Source organism: Pinus tabuliformis, chromosome 9 (genome assembly GCF_031772625.1).
Source record: "Pinus tabuliformis cultivar Carrire ecotype Pingquan chromosome 9, CPIR1, whole genome shotgun sequence".
Taxonomy (NCBI): Eukaryota; Viridiplantae; Streptophyta; class Pinopsida; order Pinales; family Pinaceae; genus Pinus; species Pinus tabuliformis.
Genome location: NC_142307.1, coordinates 1624517597 through 1624537225, shown reverse-complemented (window position 1 = coordinate 1624537225; position 19629 = coordinate 1624517597). Strand labels below are relative to the sequence as shown.

The 19629-nt window shown below is 38.0% G+C and overlaps 1 protein-coding gene across 3 annotated transcripts in view; it reads left to right on the top strand.

Moving 5' to 3' along the window:
- The window catches only part of LOC149155035 (uncharacterized), a 74814-nt gene extending 72778 nt beyond the window's left edge, over window positions 1-2036 (top strand). Inside the window, exons 5-10 of one of the 3 annotated variants that reach the window (XM_089443300.1) lie at window positions 336-472; window positions 657-733; window positions 808-891; window positions 1090-1148; window positions 1238-1344; window positions 1423-2036. In XM_089443300.1, coding sequence (XP_089299426.1) covers window positions 336-472; window positions 657-733; window positions 808-891; window positions 1090-1148; window positions 1238-1344; window positions 1423-1467 — 509 coding nt within the window. In that variant the 3' untranslated portion in view covers window positions 1468-2036. Of the gene's footprint in view, window positions 1-332; window positions 473-656; window positions 734-807; window positions 892-1089; window positions 1149-1237; window positions 1345-1422 lie in introns of all 3 variants that reach the window. The other 2 variants (XM_089443299.1, XM_089443302.1) reach the window with 2 other exon arrangements.
- Window positions 2037-19629: the final 17593 nt, after the last annotated feature.

Here is a 19629-nt window from a genome sequence, read left to right as displayed (position 1 = left end):
TCTGGTCAAAAGGTTTGTGTTTTTCATTCCATGGTTTTCAAGGAAGAGTCTTATGGGTTTTCCCTGAAGGCTAGATCCATAAATTGGCTATTATGTTGTATGTTATTTATGCCAATGCCATTGTTTTAGAATATACTGGCATGAGTTTCTTACTATCCATCTTCAGTAAATACTAAATTGTCTTTGACCTTTCAAGGAACATTTTTCAATTTATTTTTCTTTAATTTACATCCCTATAAGAGTTAAATATTTTGTAATGCATTTTAATTGTTTATGATGACACGCTTTTATCTCCCTATATTCATTTGTCCCAGCACATCGTACTGTGGCAGTAGATGCAGTGCTACTTTCTATAAGTGGCCACAATGCCAGACATACAAACATGTTGGATGTATGGGAACATGTGATTGTGGCGAGCATTGGGAAGTCATCAATGAGGATGGAAGTTGTTGAATCATCTCTGCTGGAAAAGGTTCTTTTGTACCTTTAATTCAGTTTCACTGCAGCTTCATAATAAGTTACTGATATTAAAGAGTCCACTATCTTGAGTTTACATGAATATCATACCTTGAACTAATTTTTATTCTGACAAATATTGGTCTGGTGATTTTATGAGGCCTACATTATTGATACCTAATGCAATGGGCATAACACAGTGCACCAACAATCATCTTATATGTAGCAGCTCGAAGAACTCCTTGCTTCAATGTATAGCGTCTGTGTCTTCTTCAGTGTATCCTTACTCCCAGTTTAACTCTTTTAATCGGTTGTATGAAAATTGGCTGTGCATTCCATAACAATGCTGAGATTATTTGACTGGAAAAAAATTCAAGCAGCAGTAATTGAAAAGATACATGTATCTGATGAAAAGACTGCAGTTGCCTATGTCAGGTAAGCAGACATGAAAATTTGTCATAACTTGCATTATACACATCCTTTGCTACACCATCATTCAATTAACTCTGATTGAGCTTCAAAGACTAGATTCCCAGTGCATCTCAATTGCCTAAAAAGAAGTTGGATGCATGTTTCTTTTGATTCTTAACTTTCTGCACATAAACATACCAGTGGCTTCTTCCTGCATATCAGGTTTTTCCATGCTTTTGCCAACATACAAGACATTGATCCCATTTGCTATATAAATTACTGTAAGTTTACAGTTTTGTTCAAGCTCTGACTTATTAAACTATTTTTTCTTTCTGAATCATTTATATAAAGTTCACTCAATTGGTGGCAGATATATCATTCCTAAGGACAGCCAAAAGGCCTGAAATTGATCTGCAATGTGCAATTTATAATACTATAGATGATCTGAAGAAAAAGACAAAAACAAATGTGTATCAGGTTAGCATCTGCCCATGCTTCAGGGCTCCTGAAAGTTCTTAATATTTGAGCCTTAGTATTTTTTTTAATGCTGTGCAGGAGCCTTTTTCAAAAATCTTCTCAGAAAAATGGGAAACCAAGTGAACTAAGGTTGTCAAAAGATGTAATTTAGTCAAATTGGTGCACTTAAGTGTAGGAAATGCCATCACGTCTTCTGGAAGAACCCAAATAGTGATTTTGGTTCATATGCTACAGCTTTGTAATGCTGAGCCCCAAATAGTGATTTTGGTCCATATGCTACAGCTTTGTAATGATGAGCCTTATCACGTCTTCTGAAAGAACCCAAATGTGATTTTGGTTCACATGGTAATTTAGTCAATTTGGTGCGCTAAAGTGTTGGAAATGTCATCACGTCTTCTGGCAGAACCCAAATAGTGATTTTGGTTCATATGCTACAGCTTTGTAATGCTTAGCCTTATCAAGTCTTCTGACAGAACCCAAATGTCATTTTGGTTCACATACTACAGCTTTGTAATGCTCAGCCACATCAGCTCCTAGGTTGAGGATGTATTTTTCCTTGATCAAATCAGTAGACAAATTATATGGAAAATAGATGAATGAATGTGATTTAGCTAATATGAACAGTGGACAAATTATATGGAAAATAGATCAATGAATGTGCTTTAACTAATGTGAACAGTGGACAAATTAGATATGCGAGTTCGTGTTGAAAGTTATGCAAGTTCTGTGGATAGATATGCGAGTTCCTGTGGAAAGTTATGCAAGTCCTTGTGAGAAGATATGCAATATTTTTTGTGACTTAGAATCTGAAAAGATGCAGATTCCTCTGTAGTATATGATCTTGAAAAGATGCGAATCTTTGAAGGCTTGAATTCTGTAAAATATACAAGCTACTGAGACTATCTTTGTGATGATATACCAAGCTAATGAGGCACTGTAATAAGCAATGTTGCACGACTCGTACTCGTATAAGACTCGTCACAGCGTTGTCTTGTCGACTCGTATAAGACTCGTCACAGTGTTGTCTCGTCGACTCGTCATAGCGTTGTCTCGTCGACTCGTATAAGACTCGGGAATGACCCTTATAAGACTCGTATAAGGCTCGTCAAAATACAAAAAAAAAAAACTTAAAATATGGTAAATTTTAAGCACAAAAAAGAAACTAATGACAATTCCAATCCATATAAGTTATAAAAACCACAATATATGCAATAATTCATAACATCATCTCATATCTATAAAAGTACAACATAACATATTCAATTTTTGTAAGCAAATCATTTAGATACTAAATAAGAAAATGACTCATGATTCCATAATTAAAATAAAAAATGTCAGCAAGTTCAAATTCAAATACATATGTCGTAAATGATAAATGATTGTCTCATAACAATCTTGAGTCTCATCACTCATGGACGACCACGCCTACAATAAGCCCTTGTAGAGCTAGTGGTAACATCGGAAGGCTGAAGCAACTATGAGGTAGGTGTATTTGGAGTCCCCATTTGAGATGGCAAACTAGAGAGATCCTCAGTCTCTTTCTCAAATCAACTCAAATCAGGGGCCTCCTCCTCCACAACCCAATCAGACTCTAAATCAATAATATCCAATAAAATTGGATATGTATCCTGTGGTTGCACTTGTTTTGTGAGCATTCGAAGGTTGTTGTAGATGAAAACCAACTTCTCCAACTTCTCATGCTCCAACATGTTTCGATTTTTGTTGTGGATGTGCTCAAACACTGACTAATTGTGCTCACAAGAAGAAGCATTGCAGGGTTGACTCAGAACGCTGATGGCGAATTCTTGTAATTGTGGTGCCTCAGTTCCACAATCTATCCACCAATGAGATGTAAAAAAATACCAATCAGTTTGCAATGCCAAACATATAAAAGAGAACTAGCAAAATTACAAGCTAAGTTCTAACAATTTTCACTTACAAGGCATTTTCTTGTCCTTGAGATGTTGGATTGTGCTGAAACCAAACATGCCAGATGCTTCCTTGTACATATCTCGTTGTATGTTGATTTTGTCCTGAATATCTTGATTCAGGAACATCTTCTCAATGCATATCATGACACCTCTCATCACCTCGGGATCTCTTTGAATGTTAGACCCCTCATTATAGAATAAGCTCAGATTGAGATATGCTCCTGCTGCATGCAATGGTGAATGTAGTTGCTTGTCCCACCTGGAATCAATAATTTTCCATATATGGAGATATTTAGATTCATTTCCCTTATAGAAAGTCTTGATGGCCTCTCTGCTCCTGTTTATGCCCTCATAAATATATCCCATTGCAAATTTCTCTCCATCCATCAGACTCAAGACTTTCACAAGGGGATCAATGAAGCTGACAATCTTAGTTATTTTGTCCCACAAACTATCACGAAATACAGATGCTTTCACAGACAATGCTTCTAGTTTTGTGTTATCTTTCCAAAATACCCATTGTTGGCTACAAAACATTTTTCTCAAAGCTTGGTACTCATACAAAAGGCTTTGGAGGGAAAGAGAGTTTGTAGCAAACAGTGTGACAGTTGGGCGACTAAGCTCACCTTGTGTGAATTCCCTCATAAGGTTTAACACCCAATCATGATTATAAATATACTTGGTAATTTGCTTGCATTCTTGCACAACATCTTGCACCCACTCCAACTTCCCAATGTCCTCTAGCATCAAGTCTATGCAATGGGCAGCGCATGGAGTCCAAAAAATGGTGGGATATTTGGCACAAAGCAACCTTCCAGCTGCCACATAATTTGTTGCATTGTTCGTGATTACTTGGACAACATTTGCAACCCCAACTTCCTCCACCACATCAGCCAACAATGAAAAAATCAAATGTGCATCTTTTACATTTGCAGATGCATCAATGGATTTTAGGAACATGGTTCCTTTAGGGCAAGCTACAACAAAATTTATTATTGTTCTACCCCTCTAATCTGTCCACCCATCAGACATAATTGTACAACTTGTAAATTTCCATGAGCTTTAAATGCTTTCCAATTGTTCCTTGATACACTCAAGCTCCTCATCTAGCTCTTTCCCCCTAAGTGTATTATAATGTGGGGCTTTGCATCTAGGGCCAACACTTGCAATGGCATCCACCATGGGCTGATAAAAATAAGACTTTGCATGGTTGAATGAAAGACTATTATGGTACCAAAACCTCCTCGCTACCATATATGCCTCCTTCCTCTTCTTTTCATTAAAACTCCCCAAGGTTGGTCGAAATCTTGAAGTTGTACGAGAACTAAAGAAAGAAGAGGTTATACTCTTGTTTGCCACAACACTTGAAAAAGAGTTACCAATATCTAGACTTTGAAATTGTGTTTAACTCTGACATGAAGATCTACCTATCCCAACAATCTCATCCTTCCTTCTTGCCCTCTTAGAACTTTCTTCTTTAATGGATTCCAAAGCAGCTGCCATTTCAGTAGTGACTTCATCAGAGCAACTTTGACAACATCCCACACCATTCCCCGACAAGATGGCTAGGTGGAATTTCAGCGTGTTTATGCCTGCATGCATTGTGGCATTGCAATAATTGCACTTGATATGGTGGTCATTACCAGCAATGATTCGTTGACCATGTGCCCATGTCGTATCACGAGACTTTCTAGAACCCTTTGGTGGCATGGTGACAAAATTTGGAAGAAGAAAAAAGATTTTATTTTTTTTTGGCCTTGTGGCTGAGTTTCTTAGCTACATAGGGTCATTGTGTGGTTGATAAACGTAGCCACACAGGGACGTTGTGTGGCTGAGAACTCAACCACAGGCAACCAAAAAAAATAATTTGCAGACACAAAAAAAACAAAAAAAATACACAAAATTGAATACATGGAAAACATTCAAACAAGGTTCATGAAGCCTACCTGAAGCTGAGTTTGATCCGATGAAGCCTCTTTTAGCCTCCTCCAAGAGCTCCTTCACTGCTAAACACTCATACAAAGTAGCCAAACACTCAAATGACAAGTGTATGAGAAATGGAAGGGAGAGAGGTGCTTACAAATTTTTTTCCCCTTTAATTTCCTTTTCCCTCCACCTCATTTCCAAAAAAATAAAAAATAAAAAATTGAAGAGTTTGTACCTTTTGAGGCTCGACGGGTCCTATACGGGTAGACAAGTTTAATGATAAACCCATTGGGTAAGGGTCTTATGCGGGTTCTATGCTGGTGACCTGACTCAGTATAGGACCCATGCAAACCCGCGGGTACTCGCCAGTCTTATGTGGGTCATGCTTCACTCGTAATAAGTGAGAGCTAAAGGAGGACTATAGAGCCTGTAAAATATGAATTTGTGACAGATCTGTTTGAGGACAAAATATGACAGGGAATGGAGCGCTGACTTGGGGATCGTATGGAGGTATTTGTCTTGGTCTTGGTCTTGGTCTTGGTCTTTGATTTCTCATTTTATCTGATTCTATAAGAAGAGGATTGTTCGGGTTTTCCCCAATTGTGAAGTTTTGCCTTGGTGTGGAGCCTATATTTTGTGTTTATTGTCTCTTGTGATCTTCATGTTTATATTTTGGTAATAACTTGATGAAGAAAAAGAACACAAAATTTAATAAGAAGCTAACAAAGTTCACAAGTAATTATCAAGTAAGGGGAATCAACCCTAATATACAATTACCTTGATTCTCCAACATCTTTGAAGACAATGTTCCCTACACTGAGGTTCACTATCATTGGGCACTTAGTTTTCTTCTCTCAAATGACAACATGGTTGCTTTAGAATCAAGGATGCAATGACTGATGTTTCAATACAACCTTGTGTTGTCACTAGTGCGATGGGTTAGCTCGAGTGGTTCAATGCTTTGAGCTTCTTGCAGGAGGTCTTAGAATTGATCTTGGGTCAATTGTCTCTATTGCATGCCTCAATCAATGTCCTTGCCATGTTAGGCACCAAAAGTTAGAAAATTTCTCAGAATTCAAAATTCAATGAAAAACAAAACTTGAGAATGCCATTTGGACTACTAAATGTTGGTTCCACTTTCCAAAGGGAAATCAACTTTGCTTTCTGGGACCTCATAGGTAAGATTATGGAAATATATCAAGACAATGTAATTGTAGCATCTAAAGAAAGACATGACCATTGCAAGAACGTGCTTAGGAACAAGGTAGTGAGCATAATGAGTGAGGTAGAGCTCATGCTAGGGTTTTGCTTGCGTGGTAAGTTGTATGTCCCTAGCCATCCTTTGCATTTTGATTCTTTTTCTTTTGTTTCGTTGTGGCCATGATATGCTATTTTTGTTTCTTTTAGCTACATCAACCTTTTAGGGCAAAGTGTCCAAGCCTTACCCAGGTATGTGGACATATGGGTGCTAAATCCCAAAGAACCAATGGTCAATTGAACTCAAAGAATGGAGGTGAGATAAGGGCTTGTATTGTATGATGGAAAGTGTTAAGTGACAAAGAGATAGATGGAACTATGCTATCTCAATCAGGGTTTGGAGCGAAATTGTCTAGGAGGGGAATTTTTGGGTGTGGAAGGATGTAACATCAAGGGTACATTTGGTTGCCTCAAAATCAACCTCCTTGGTGGAAAATATATCCATTTTAACCCTTGATTTCTCTTTCCCTAACTAATTTTCCCTAGGAGAAACCCTCATTTGGTTAGGCTTCAACTTGAGGACTTCTTGAAGGTTTCATGTGCCATTGGCGTGCTAATATTCATTGTTGGAAACCTTTTCCTTGGCACCTTGACCTTAGGATATTCCATTTTTCATACTATTACTCAAACCTGAGGTCTAGCATGACCTAACTTGGCCTCACTAAAAGATGTGAATTGCCTTGCTATCATTGTTTGAGCCTTGTACCTAAGTGGTGTCATCCTTTAGGAGCATATTGTGTCACCTTAAACCTCTAAGCTTAGAATATCCCTCATAGGTGACCTATTTACTAGGAAGCCTCCCATTAGTGAAAGTCCATAAACTACATGGGGTAGTGGTTGTGGTGACAGTGGGCCACACTTCATTGTTGCCACTGAGTCTAGTGCTTGCCTTGTAGAGCACTCCTTTACGAGACTTTCCTTATAGAGTACCCCTCTACAAGTCCTACTAGATTTTGCGACAACACATATGATAGCCTTCTTTCAAGGCTAATACAAATCCTCATAGCTTTCCAAATCCTAGCTAGGGCAAATCAACAAACCCAATCAAACAAGAAGATCTAATGTGCAAGAATCACTCCAACACATCATTTAAAAAAAAACCTCCTCCCTCCTCTTCTTATTTAGAATTACACCCTATGGTCATATCACAAAACCATAACCTCCAATATCCAAAGGATAAACCCTAACCCTAAACCTCCAAGATACTCTAAGAAGATGAAGCAACCCTAGTGACTCAAGAGAGAGATGATATAAGTTAATTATATTAATGTCCAACAAATGACCACCAAGGTAGGTCATTGGGATTATTGAGTACAATGATGTCTACACAATGCAGGTGTACCAAATGTCTCCTATATAAAGTGTTGAAAATAGTAGCGAGAAATGCATTCCTTGATTTGTGCCTTAATTCGAGTCAAATCAAGTTTCTTCTTTGGCATGCTCAATTTCTTAAAAAATAGGACGAGTTATTTAGCAGTTAACTAATGTGTTAAAGTAGAAGGCTGAGTTCATTTTCTAGTGCGATTTGACTTGGAAAAGGACGAGCGAAAGTCACTAATTCTAGATCGATACTTAGGACGAGTTGCATGAGCCACTCAATCACTAGTTTGATTCCTAAAATAAGACTTGCTAACTTTAGACATTCGAATTGCCTTTAAAAGGAGGAGCAAAGGCACTCATTGTATCATAAGTGAGCACAAGTTTGTGTGAGCTTGTGAGAGACAGGTGCCAAGAGTTCTTGTGTGAATTATTGGAGAGGAAAGCAATTCCTTAAGGAAGTGTGCATAGAAATAGGAGGATTTCTTATTTAATAGGGGCTACTAGTGCGCATGAAAATCAGAGGCAGGATCAGGGATCAAGCAAGTGTTTCAAGCCTGGTCTAAGGCAGTGAGAACCATTGTATTATCTAGTGAAACAAAGATTGTTTGTAAGAGATCTATTGCTCATTCTTCTTCAATAATATTCTCAATCAAGCAGAGGGTTTTCCCAGTTGGGTTCCCTAGAAAATTGTGTTGTTCTATTATGTGATTGTGTATTTATTTATGTTCCTATTCCACTGCAAAATTTAGTAGAGAAATTTGGTGCTTATATGAAATGAAAGTAGCTTTCAAATTGTTCATATTAGCAGTTGTAGAATTTTGTAATGTTCCACCAAGTTTCCAGGACGAGGAAACGCGAGAGCGAGGATACACACAAAGGGGGTGTATATAAGCAACCCCAAAATTTAGGGAAATTTCGGGGAAACGGGGGGATGTCAGAGTCATAAAAATTATAAAATTATTAAAAATTTAATATATAAAAATAAAAAATAAAATCCCAACAATATGTCAATAACTAAGTTAGTAAATAGTAAATCTTAATAATTATGAAATGTACATCTAAATATGATCATCATTTTATATTAGACTATTATGAATCATAATTATCGTTTGACATTTCTGCAATCATTAATGTAAAATTGTAAATCTAAAAGTAAATTGCTAAATTGAATCCATCATTTGACATTATGCAATTTTCCATCTAAATTTATCATTTGGCAACGGGCATTAATATTATGCAAGGTACATCTAAATTAAATTAATCATTTGACAATTGAAATTACACAATGCACATCGAAAGTAAATTCATCATATGACAATGACATTATGCTGAAGTATAAAATAGCAATAGAATACTAAACTAAAAGTAAACATAGAAAGCAATGAAATACTAATAAATTTCTCAAAAGTACTAAATAATAAATCGCAACTCCAATTTGGTGGCTCCAAGTCACAAAATGAAAATCACAATTCCAATCTGGCAACTCCAAGTCACTAAATGAAATCATAGCTCCAAATGTCTCAAAACCCCGGTTGATGGTAAATCTGAATCGCAACAAATTCTAAATGCAAAATGTTGAGCGGGGGCAGCCAGAAAATGTCAGGTGGCAAGGTAAAATGTTGAGCAATAGTAGAAGGAAAATGTAGGGCGACAAGGTAAAATCATAGGGTTAATGGGAAATGAATGAGTAATGTGAATTATTAGGTTTTAAAGTTTTAATTTATCCTTCACAAGGTGTTTTCATTTTTAATGTTTTTAATTGTTATTAGCAATAAAATTTGGGGGTGTTGAAAAATCTAGGGCAATTAGGTGTAGTGTGATTCTTCTTGATCTTGATAACAATTTGTGAAGCACTTTTACAATTATCTTAGCTTGATCTTCTTCTTATTATTATTAGTATATGTGTTTCATCAAACTGTTACCAAAAACATAAGGACAAGAACACAAGTGTTGGCTCTCTGCCAGGGCCAAAACCTCTCTCTCTTACAGAGGAAAACCCTTTGGTAATTTTCTCTTATTTAAGCTTCTTATTGATCTATGCCAAACATTAGACCCTTGACTAGGATGTCCTCCAAGCAAATTCAAGTCCTTCCTTTATTCAACGCTCTGTTCTCGACACAGACTTCCTCCTTCTGGCACTTTGCTTCCCAGCACTTCGTCCTCCTTCTTAAATCTTTGTCTAGAGATAGTCCTTGCTAATGAGATGTGCTTCTTCTTTACTTAGAGATGATATTCACTAATGAAGACACCCTTCTGAGGTTCTTCTTGAGATAGGTCGACAAATTGATGTAACTGAACAACAACCCTAGTTTTGCCACATATGGTCGGAACCCTAGAGAATTAGGGCTCTTTTCCTTCGCTGGAGAGAGAGAGACTCATTCACTAGACTTGGGAGGCCTTGTAGACTTGATTTCTCACCTAAACAATGATAATTCATGAACTGTTTTCTAGTTGTTGTTATGCCATAGACTTGCCTTCCTTTTCTTTGCATGTGTGACTATTTCTAGCCCTAGAAACAATCCTCTATACTTCAGTCTTCTTCTTCCTATCTTCACTTGTCTTGGAGACCCTTAGACTTGCCTTCTACCTTCACTTTCCTTAGCTTCTACCTTCGCTGATTTCAAAGCTTAATTGATGACATTTGAGAGGGAGTGGACTACCTCTATATATAGAGGATTGTCACTCCTTTAGGCCGACTTGACTATTTCTTCATTATTTTCTTTGTTTTGCTTCTCTTGGAGGACGTTGTTGCATGGAGAGGACTTGTTGACTTTGCTTGGAGGTATTCTCTTGACTCTAATACATAAATATACATGGTGTAACATGCCCTTAATGTCTTCAACATTTTCTTATGACTCTTTGAATCACCTATAGCACTCTAATATGTGCTAGACCTATTTCAATGAGCAAGAAACTCATTGACATATATTATACAAATAATATTTCTTTTCTTGAATAAATACAAATATCAAAAGTACATTTATGAAGACCGAACCTAGTTACATTTCCTTCAACACTCCCTCTTAACTAGGGAGGTATTCATACAACATTACAAGGTGTTTGGCTATGTTTCAATCTTGAAGAATTCACATAAGAGAAACTAGATTTGCAATCCATCTGTTATAGCATAATAATAACCAACATTGTTTCCACAGCAAGGTCTTGACTGACAACTCTATCTCTCAATAGATCAGAGCATAATGTTGGCTATACCAATGACTTATAGACACCTTAGTCATTGTCTCTCAAGGTACATACCCACTTGGGTGTTCACTAAGTATGACTGATCTGAAAATGGGGCACTTAGGCTCCTTGTCTAACTTACAAGGACCTCTCCCACTTCCAAAGCTTAAATATTCCCAAGTCCTTATGATTAACCAATGCAAAATTAATAATGTGCTTCAAAATAAGGTGCATGTTTATGGTTGTTTTAAGTTGTTTATGTGTTGTAAATTGATTTGCTTAGACTAATATAAAACCTATAATAGTGAAACAATGCAGCAAATAACAAACACACATTCGACTAAGCTCTCTGGGATTATGGTCTAAGTTCTTTTTACAAGCTCTTGGCTCAACTCCATTGTTTTACACAAAAACAATGGGTTTAAACACCATTTTATCCCTGGCTCTTGAAGCTGTCAGCTTTCTGGCTCTCAGCTCTAGCTCTGGCTCTCGGCTTTGGCTCTGGCTTTGGCTCTTTGGCTCTGGCTCTGGCTCTAGCTCTTCGGCTCTAGCTTCTTTCTTTGCCTCTGCTTCCTGCTTTGTCTTAGCCTTCTGCGCTCCTGTCTTAGCACTGCCCTCTGCACTGCCTTCTCCGTCTCTGTCATTCTGTCAGTCTATGGCTTTAAAGCCAATCGGGATGTTTGTTCGTTTCCCCTTCTCGGGCTCTCTCGCTTCCGACCTTTATCTGCTCAAATCCCCCGCTGAGCATTAGAAATCATTGTTGAACGCCTTCAGGGATGGTGGCCACCTGTTATGTAACGGAAGGAACCATCGGCGCTTGAAATCCCCCAGAAACAGTTGTGCCCTATTTACATAGAGAAATAATGTAAAACACGGGAAAATCCGCCAAAACGCAATCTATCGGAATTCAAATTATATTGCATCCACCCTAATATCGCATTGGGTCCGCCTTTGGCTGATATCGTGCTCTCCAACGTCGATCTACAAGATCTCTGATCCAACTGTCACCTTACATTTTCGAGTGGCTTAGGAGTACAGGGGTTACCTGCTCGAAAAGGCAGTTTCCCTGTTCCTCCGCCAAGCCACGCATCGTTCATTGTGTGGGATCCGACGGAGCCAGCGCAAAACCATTTACCGCTTGAGGCCCACTCAAAATCCGTCTTTACGAAACTCAAACTATATAGATCACGCCTAAATTCCCCTTCGGGTCCGGTTTTATTGCTTTCGGGCGTTTTCCTTTGTATTTGTAAGAATACATTAAAACACTGAAATACCGTCGAATGGCTTCATGGCAGACTTCAAACAATATACATTTGCATTTATAAACCCTTTCGAGTTCGGATTCACCGCTTATCGCATTGCATATGCGTTTTGGGTAAAATCCCAAATACATGGGAAACACGTGAAAATCTGAATTCTCGGACTTGAAATTTTATACAATCGGGCTTTGAAAACTTATCGGGTCTCACATTTTTATTGGCATTGGGGGTCGTCGATCGTCGATCGTCGATATTGGCAATCGCAATGTCGCTCGGCCCGGGGTTCTGTGCATTGCCAATGTCGATTCGCCAATTCGATCATCGACGATCGGCGTATAGCATGATCACAATCTCCAGATCCAGGGTCTCGATATCGCATATGTGTCTGCCTCCGATCCAATACATCAGGTCGGCGGATTGGAGGTTTCTCCACTTTCCGCTTAAGTTCGCTCTTTTGCCCTGATCCGATGCAATTTCCCTTTATAAGGGTTTTTTTGCCCATTTTAGAGGATTTTTCCTCTTTTTCTAAAGAACATAGGGCATCTTCTTTTGGTGATAACTTCTACATCCTAATTCCATTTTTTCCCGTTTAAGTTGAAGTAGATTTAGAATGAAAATATCTCTGCAATGGGGCTATGTCCAGGAACTTCCTTGTACTTTCATTTTCCTCTGTGAGGAACACTTAGACTTAGAGTCTATCCAAAATCCATTTTGGATCACGCCTTCCCACTAAAATAACTTTTGGTCTCCAAAGACTGACATACTGATCTGAACAGTACATGAGAGTAACAACACTCTCTTCTTTCAACCTCCATACTCTTGCATTGCATCGTGCCTCTGAACCAAAGTCTCTTACCACTTTCCTTTCTAGATGTGTTGGTTCTCCTGGGAAGAATTGTCTTCCTCCTTGTCTTCTTGCAGAACTTCTGCTAAAATGGTCATAGAAGGTGGTTTGAACTTCTTTGCCTTGATCATTGATCCAAGGTTGCTCAAACAAATGTGAAGTTCATCTGCTCCACAAAACTTTTATTTGTATTTATTTGACAAGCTATCAACAACTGTTAACAACAACAGAAATACAGACAACAACTGGATGGCCTAAACTCCTGCTTCAACAAAAGAAATAGATTTCACAGCTTGTAAATACCTCCATGTCTTACATCTACATACAAATGATGGACTAGATAACAAGCCCACAAAACATGCCTTTCAACAAATGACCCTTCATGTCAAGCATGTGGAAAAAAACCATTAGGACTCTTTCAAAAGATGAAACACTTCATCATTATCTCCATTGGAGACCAAGTTAACTTCTCCCAAGTTCAGCATGGCATCACATGCATGTCAAAGAAATCAACCCTGCAAGTTAATTACACATACATGTTCAAAAACAAGGAAATCATCAACATCCCTGTGTTCATGCATCTTCCGCTCATGCATGCATTTCATCCTTCGACTTTCACTTAAGCACACTGTACTTTCGAAGCTGAAATGAAATATAATGTAGATGCATCAATAGACATGCAATCTTAATCGGATAAGAACTCTAACCATTTCTTACCAATCTTTTTCAAAGGTACTACCTTTGTCTGCACATTAGCATCATCATGTGAATCATCCTGAGACACATCATTCATGGAATCTTCCTTTCCATTTCTGCCATCTTTCCCATTCAAGTTGCATTAGATTCAGAATGAAAAGATCTCTGCAATGGGGCTATGTCTAGGAACTTCCTTGGACTTTCATTTTCCTTTGTGAGGAACACTTAGACTTAGGAGTCTATCCAAAATCCATTTTGGATCAATGACCTTCTAGGACTATTCTTGTCTTGGGTTCTCAGCCCTTAAAGAATATCGATCCTCTTGCCTACTCTTGTCTTGGATGCCCTACACATCCTCAAAGAGTATCAGATACCAGATGATTACCCAATCCTCTCATTCTTTCTCCCCAAGTGAAAACAAGAATGTTGTGTCTATCTTGTGTCTACATTTCTATTCATGGCCTTCATCTAGACTTACAGATGTTAATCCTGGTCTAGTGCATGACACATGAAATGGAAAAACACAATTGTCACTCCTTTGTAATCAGGGGTGATCCAAAACTCCCTCTTGATCAAGAATCTGTCATAGCTCCCTCTTAACTAGGGACTCTTTCATTTATCAGCAACTTCTTCTTCGTGGGTCATTCAGTTGCTTGATCCCTTCCTTCTTTCGATGTCATGAAGTCTTGGTTCGAACTTCCTTTTGGTAGGGCACCATCCATCAATCACTTTCGTTCCTGGTTTGTCATGTCATTGCTTCCTTTGTGAAATGTAGTCTTCTTGTTATATATCAGGATCTCTTGTCATCTTTCTACTCCTTTGTTATCTTGTCCATGCTTCAGAATACACTTCTCATGGATGCTTCGTTGAATTTACTTGTTCCCATGCTTCGGTCAAGTAGCCCTTCATGACTTCATCCCATTGTTTCAACAAGTTTTTCTAGATATCTTCTTCATCATGACATCTTCGTAGAGTAGAATCAATTATCTACACCTTTCATATCTCCAAGGCCTTCATAGGTGTCAAGGTTCTTTTGATCTTTTTCTTCCTTTGTCAGAGTTGTCATGCCTTCTTTTGGGAGATGTCTTCAAAGTATCTTGTCAGATAGTTATTCTTGGTGATCATGGTGTTCTTCACATGCTTGATCTCTTTCTTCATTTGCTTCTTCTTGGATAGATTGGTCAACCACTTTCTGCTCCTTGTGAGAAAACTTCTTTAATGCTTGCTTCTAGGACTAGTTAGCATTTCTTCTTTACTTGCTTCTTAGTTAACAATCTTATACTCCTTATGTGAGTATTTTCTTTTTTTGACCTTCATTGCATTGTAGTACATGCCTTCGGGCATGTCATTGGTGAAAGATATTATCTCCTACTTGATCATGTTATAGAACTATTCACATGACTCAACAATATGCAAATGATAACATGACTAAAATTTGATGCATACATACCTCATCTTGGTTCTCCTTTGATCATCTTAGATTCATTTAGTTGTCCTTGGTGTGGCCCTTTGATGCAGGGTTACCCCTGCTTATACCCACAGTATGCATATCAAATTCATAATCACATTTGTCCCAGGAATTTTAACTCACTATCGAGTCAAAATCTTTAACCTTCAATGGTTTAGCCCCTCTTTATTAAACTGTAAGGAATCATTCATTACAATAGCCGAGTCTTTACCAAACCACCTTTCTATCAGACTTAATCACCCCTCATAAACCTTGTTTAATTCTTATATTAAGTCCTTAAAGCTGCATATATACATCAAACCTCACACTTTCCTTTGGTTAGTTCGGACTTAACCCATAAAACCTTCACATCATGCTTTATTCTATTATAAACCCTTTAAAAGGTAAATATACATAAAACATACATTTTCTGCACTTTTAAAAGCCCTTACATAGTTTCCGAAATTTCCCTTATCACTAATCGCAATCGCCATAGTCTGCGGTTTACATTAACCTTTCTTTCGGATTTCAAATCATATAAACCACACTTAATAATTTTTTGGGTCCGCTCCTATCGCATGCCTCAATACTCCTCTGCAATAAAGCACCATTGAATGTTTGCGATGCGATATTTACTAACAATCTCCACTGTTGATCCTCCTTCTGATCCGACGGCCGATGTCTTTTCCCTCTCAATCAAACTTGCATGACATTTTGTGACCATTGATCTGGATCCACTTGATTTGACGATCCAAAATGATTTCAGGTGAGACACAAGCATGGAGAATACCCGCCCGATAAAGTGGTTTTCTCTCTATGCTCTCATGCTACGTGTCAATTGCTTAATGGAATCGGGTGGCTATCCTATAATACCATTTACCACTTTTCCTCCGCCCGATAATCCGCCTTCCTTCGCGACTAACACCTGAGCTTGTTAGCTCTGATGACTGTAGATCTTCGTATCAATCGACGGCTGCGACGACTTCTCCAGATTCTTCTTCCGCCAACGCTTCCAGTTAATCTCCACCGTTCATTCCTTAACTCAATCCTACGCGATTTAATCTTGGTTGCCCAATTCCTTCAACCTCATCCGTCGATCTCCAAGATCCAATGGTTCCCATCCATCGACGACTTGCTTCTTCATTCGTCCCTTTACTTTGACTTTACTTCGTTTCTTCAATGTTTACTCTGTGGTTTTGGGTTTCTACAATGGTTCCCATCCTTCTGCTATTATGCTGCGCACTCTCTCCTGAGCTTAACTTCGCATGCTCCTTTGATCACTGTCCTCTTGGACTTTACTTGATCCTTCAAATGGATTCAAAGATCCATTACGAACCTCTGTCTTGTTCTTTACCTCTGTAAATTCTACAGAACTCTGCCTGCACACATATATTATACATAATTCCGATTCACTCATAAAACATCATTCAATACTCGAAACACACACATTATACAGTTTTAGAATAAACCTTTGTATTATATAAATATAAACAACAATTGCAGAATGAGATTCTCTGTCTCTCTCTGGCCTGATTCTTCTGATTTGTGGCCTCTTTTCGCACTCTGCCCGTAGGCTTACAATCAACCTATCTCACCGATCTAACCTATCTAACTTTTGTCTTTTCCTTTTAAGCTTACACTTATACAAAGGGATTCTAAAACCAATTCCTGATTTAGATCCATAGATTCCTCAACAAAATCCTAAAATCTCTTCCTCATCCCTAAGGATCCTCTCTAATCCATAAAATCATGAACTAACTCCTAATCTGAGGAATACAATTAATTCTCAAATCCTCTCATCTCTCAATTATCCTAAATCCCTCTTGTTTTCTTACATTCGAGAACATTTACAAATATGCCTCACTATATTCAATTAAATCTTATTCTCATTAAAATCACTCAAAAACCTAAATAATTACATTAATTCACACTTAGGAGACCAACTCCCTTGAAAACACAATACCCCTATGTCTACTAAAATACAATGACATTATTGGGTTGAATGCTCTTGCATTAGAATCCAAAAGTAGAAAATTTTCATGATCTCCTGATCATGTGTCTTCATAAGTTGATAGAAAACCTCCAGGGTCCCAAACTTTAGTTTGTAGCTGCCCAAATGCCTTGCACATTTGTCGCTGCTATATGTATGTTGTATTCTATTTCATCTTCCTCTCCTTGTCAATTAGGTTCAAGTTATGATTGATCATCCTTCCTGCTGCTATCAATTTCCTCCACATGGATTGTTTCATCATCAACTGCCATAATTCTTCAATCTTTTTCTCCAGTTCATCCTTGGACTGGTCCATATTCTGCCTCTTCTTCCTCTTTCTCTTTGCTTCATGTTGTTGCAGTTGTCCACTAACTCTTCAAACTGTTGTTGGTTACTTCCACTTTGTAGTTGATGGTTTATTTTTTCTTCTACTTTTTCTCTTGCTTCAACTTTTGCGTTGACTCATACGCTTACTGCCTCCCTTTCATCCTTACCCTCTTTCATGATTATTTATGTCTGCACTGAATCATGACTTTCCAGCATTCTCTCCAGCAATTGAACATCTATGTTCCATGGATTAAATTCTTCCATAGAATCTTCTTCTTTCATTTTTATTTGGCTGCTCATCTGTGCCAAATTTCCTCCAACATCTGCAACTAAACCTGCACTCACAAAACAATTGTTAAAATAAAAAACATAAGGCTTCTGCGCCTTTTCCTCCTTTGGCAACAATTCAGTTTGCTGCTCTGTTTTCTCCTCCTCTATCAGCACATCAGTATGCTGATTTGAATTCTCAAAAGAATTCATGAGACTATCAGCTAGTCTTTCCTCCACATCATCTGTTCTTATGATGTCTTTCTGTCCTTGTTCACTGTAGTGAACTTCTTCATTCTCGTTCAATTCTGATTTTACAACCTAAACACTTACTTTTTGGTCTTCTAGCCTTTTCTCCAAAAGACTTAACTCATGCCACAAATTTGCCATCTCACTTGGAATTTCTCCCAAAAGTTCTGTACAATCCTCACTATCTTCTTCTTTGTCACAAGCATAACTTATTGATACTATTTCTTCACTCTTGATTAGAATAAAATTCTGATCCTCTATCTCTTTGATAGTTTTAGATGTTTATCCATCACTCTCCCTTTGATCATTTAAAAAAATCAATTCCTCGTTATTCTCTTCAATAGCAAATTTCTTATCATAGGACATAACTGTCTCATCCCTATTGAAGATATTTCCTCCATTAAGCATGGAATTTATGAACTCTTTCTACTGTAATAACTCAACTTTCTCTTCCTTTGAAAGGTAGTCATCATCATACTTTACCTGGCAATTTTCAACTTCATTCAAGACATTTCCATAAAATGGTTTGTCTTTTGCAATCCCTACGTTCATACACAACCTGTCAATTGTAAAACCACAAGACCTCATGATCTCATCTAATGATTCAATCACCAATTCCTCCTATTGTTCCAAGTCCTTTACATGACTTAGAAATATTTCGATGGTCTTCTCCTCAATCTCATCAAGTCCTTTACTTGATTGCTTGATATCCTTCCCTACTTCCTCTTTTAAAATAGAATTTAGATTATGCCTGCCTTCTTCCTCTTTATGTCAATATCAACAATTTGTCGTCCTTCACATATTTCTCCTGCAAACATAAACAAATTGTCAGATTTAAAATCTTGTGATCCTTTGATCTCACTTGAAGTTTTAGTCTTCATCTTCATTCAGAACTTCACCCTGCTCTGGTTTACAAATGGACACTTCCATTTCCAACTCAGCTTCTCTGAGTTTTCCCATTAGCCACCTTACTTGCCTTTGTTGTAGCCTTCTCTGCAACTTATGCCACTTCACTAGCTTCTTCTTTAATACCCAACCTTGTCTCTGGCTTTCCTCTAGTATCATCATCAATACATCGAATTGTTCTTTGAACTCTGCAATTTCCTTATTAATTTCCTCTTGACTCACCCTCTTGCCATTTGCCTTGGCATTCTCTTTCTTCATCTTTCTTTTGTTGTGGTCTTCCTCAGAACCTCTGTTATGACTATCAGTATCCATCTTCTTCTCCATCTCTATGAGTTCCTCACTCATTCACTATGAGTTGCACTAAAGCCTCTACAACAACAAATCCTCCCTGCTGCCATTTACCTCACCAAGCTCTCCTCTATACTCGGTCTTTTGGCAAGCACTTGGTTCTCTATCTCTAGAACCTCCTTTGAGCACTTTTCTTTGCTCCTTCTAGGCTTCAACTCATCTGCACTTCTCAAGAACACAATTGTCCTCTTGTATTTCAATCACCATGAAATACTTGGTTCTGACCACTTCTTCTTTCACTTAGAAAGTCTTACCAGCTTCCTTCATTACCTTGGCAATTCTACCCACATCCTTTGTGGAATTGCCTTTGTGATCTGCAACAATACCTCTACAGT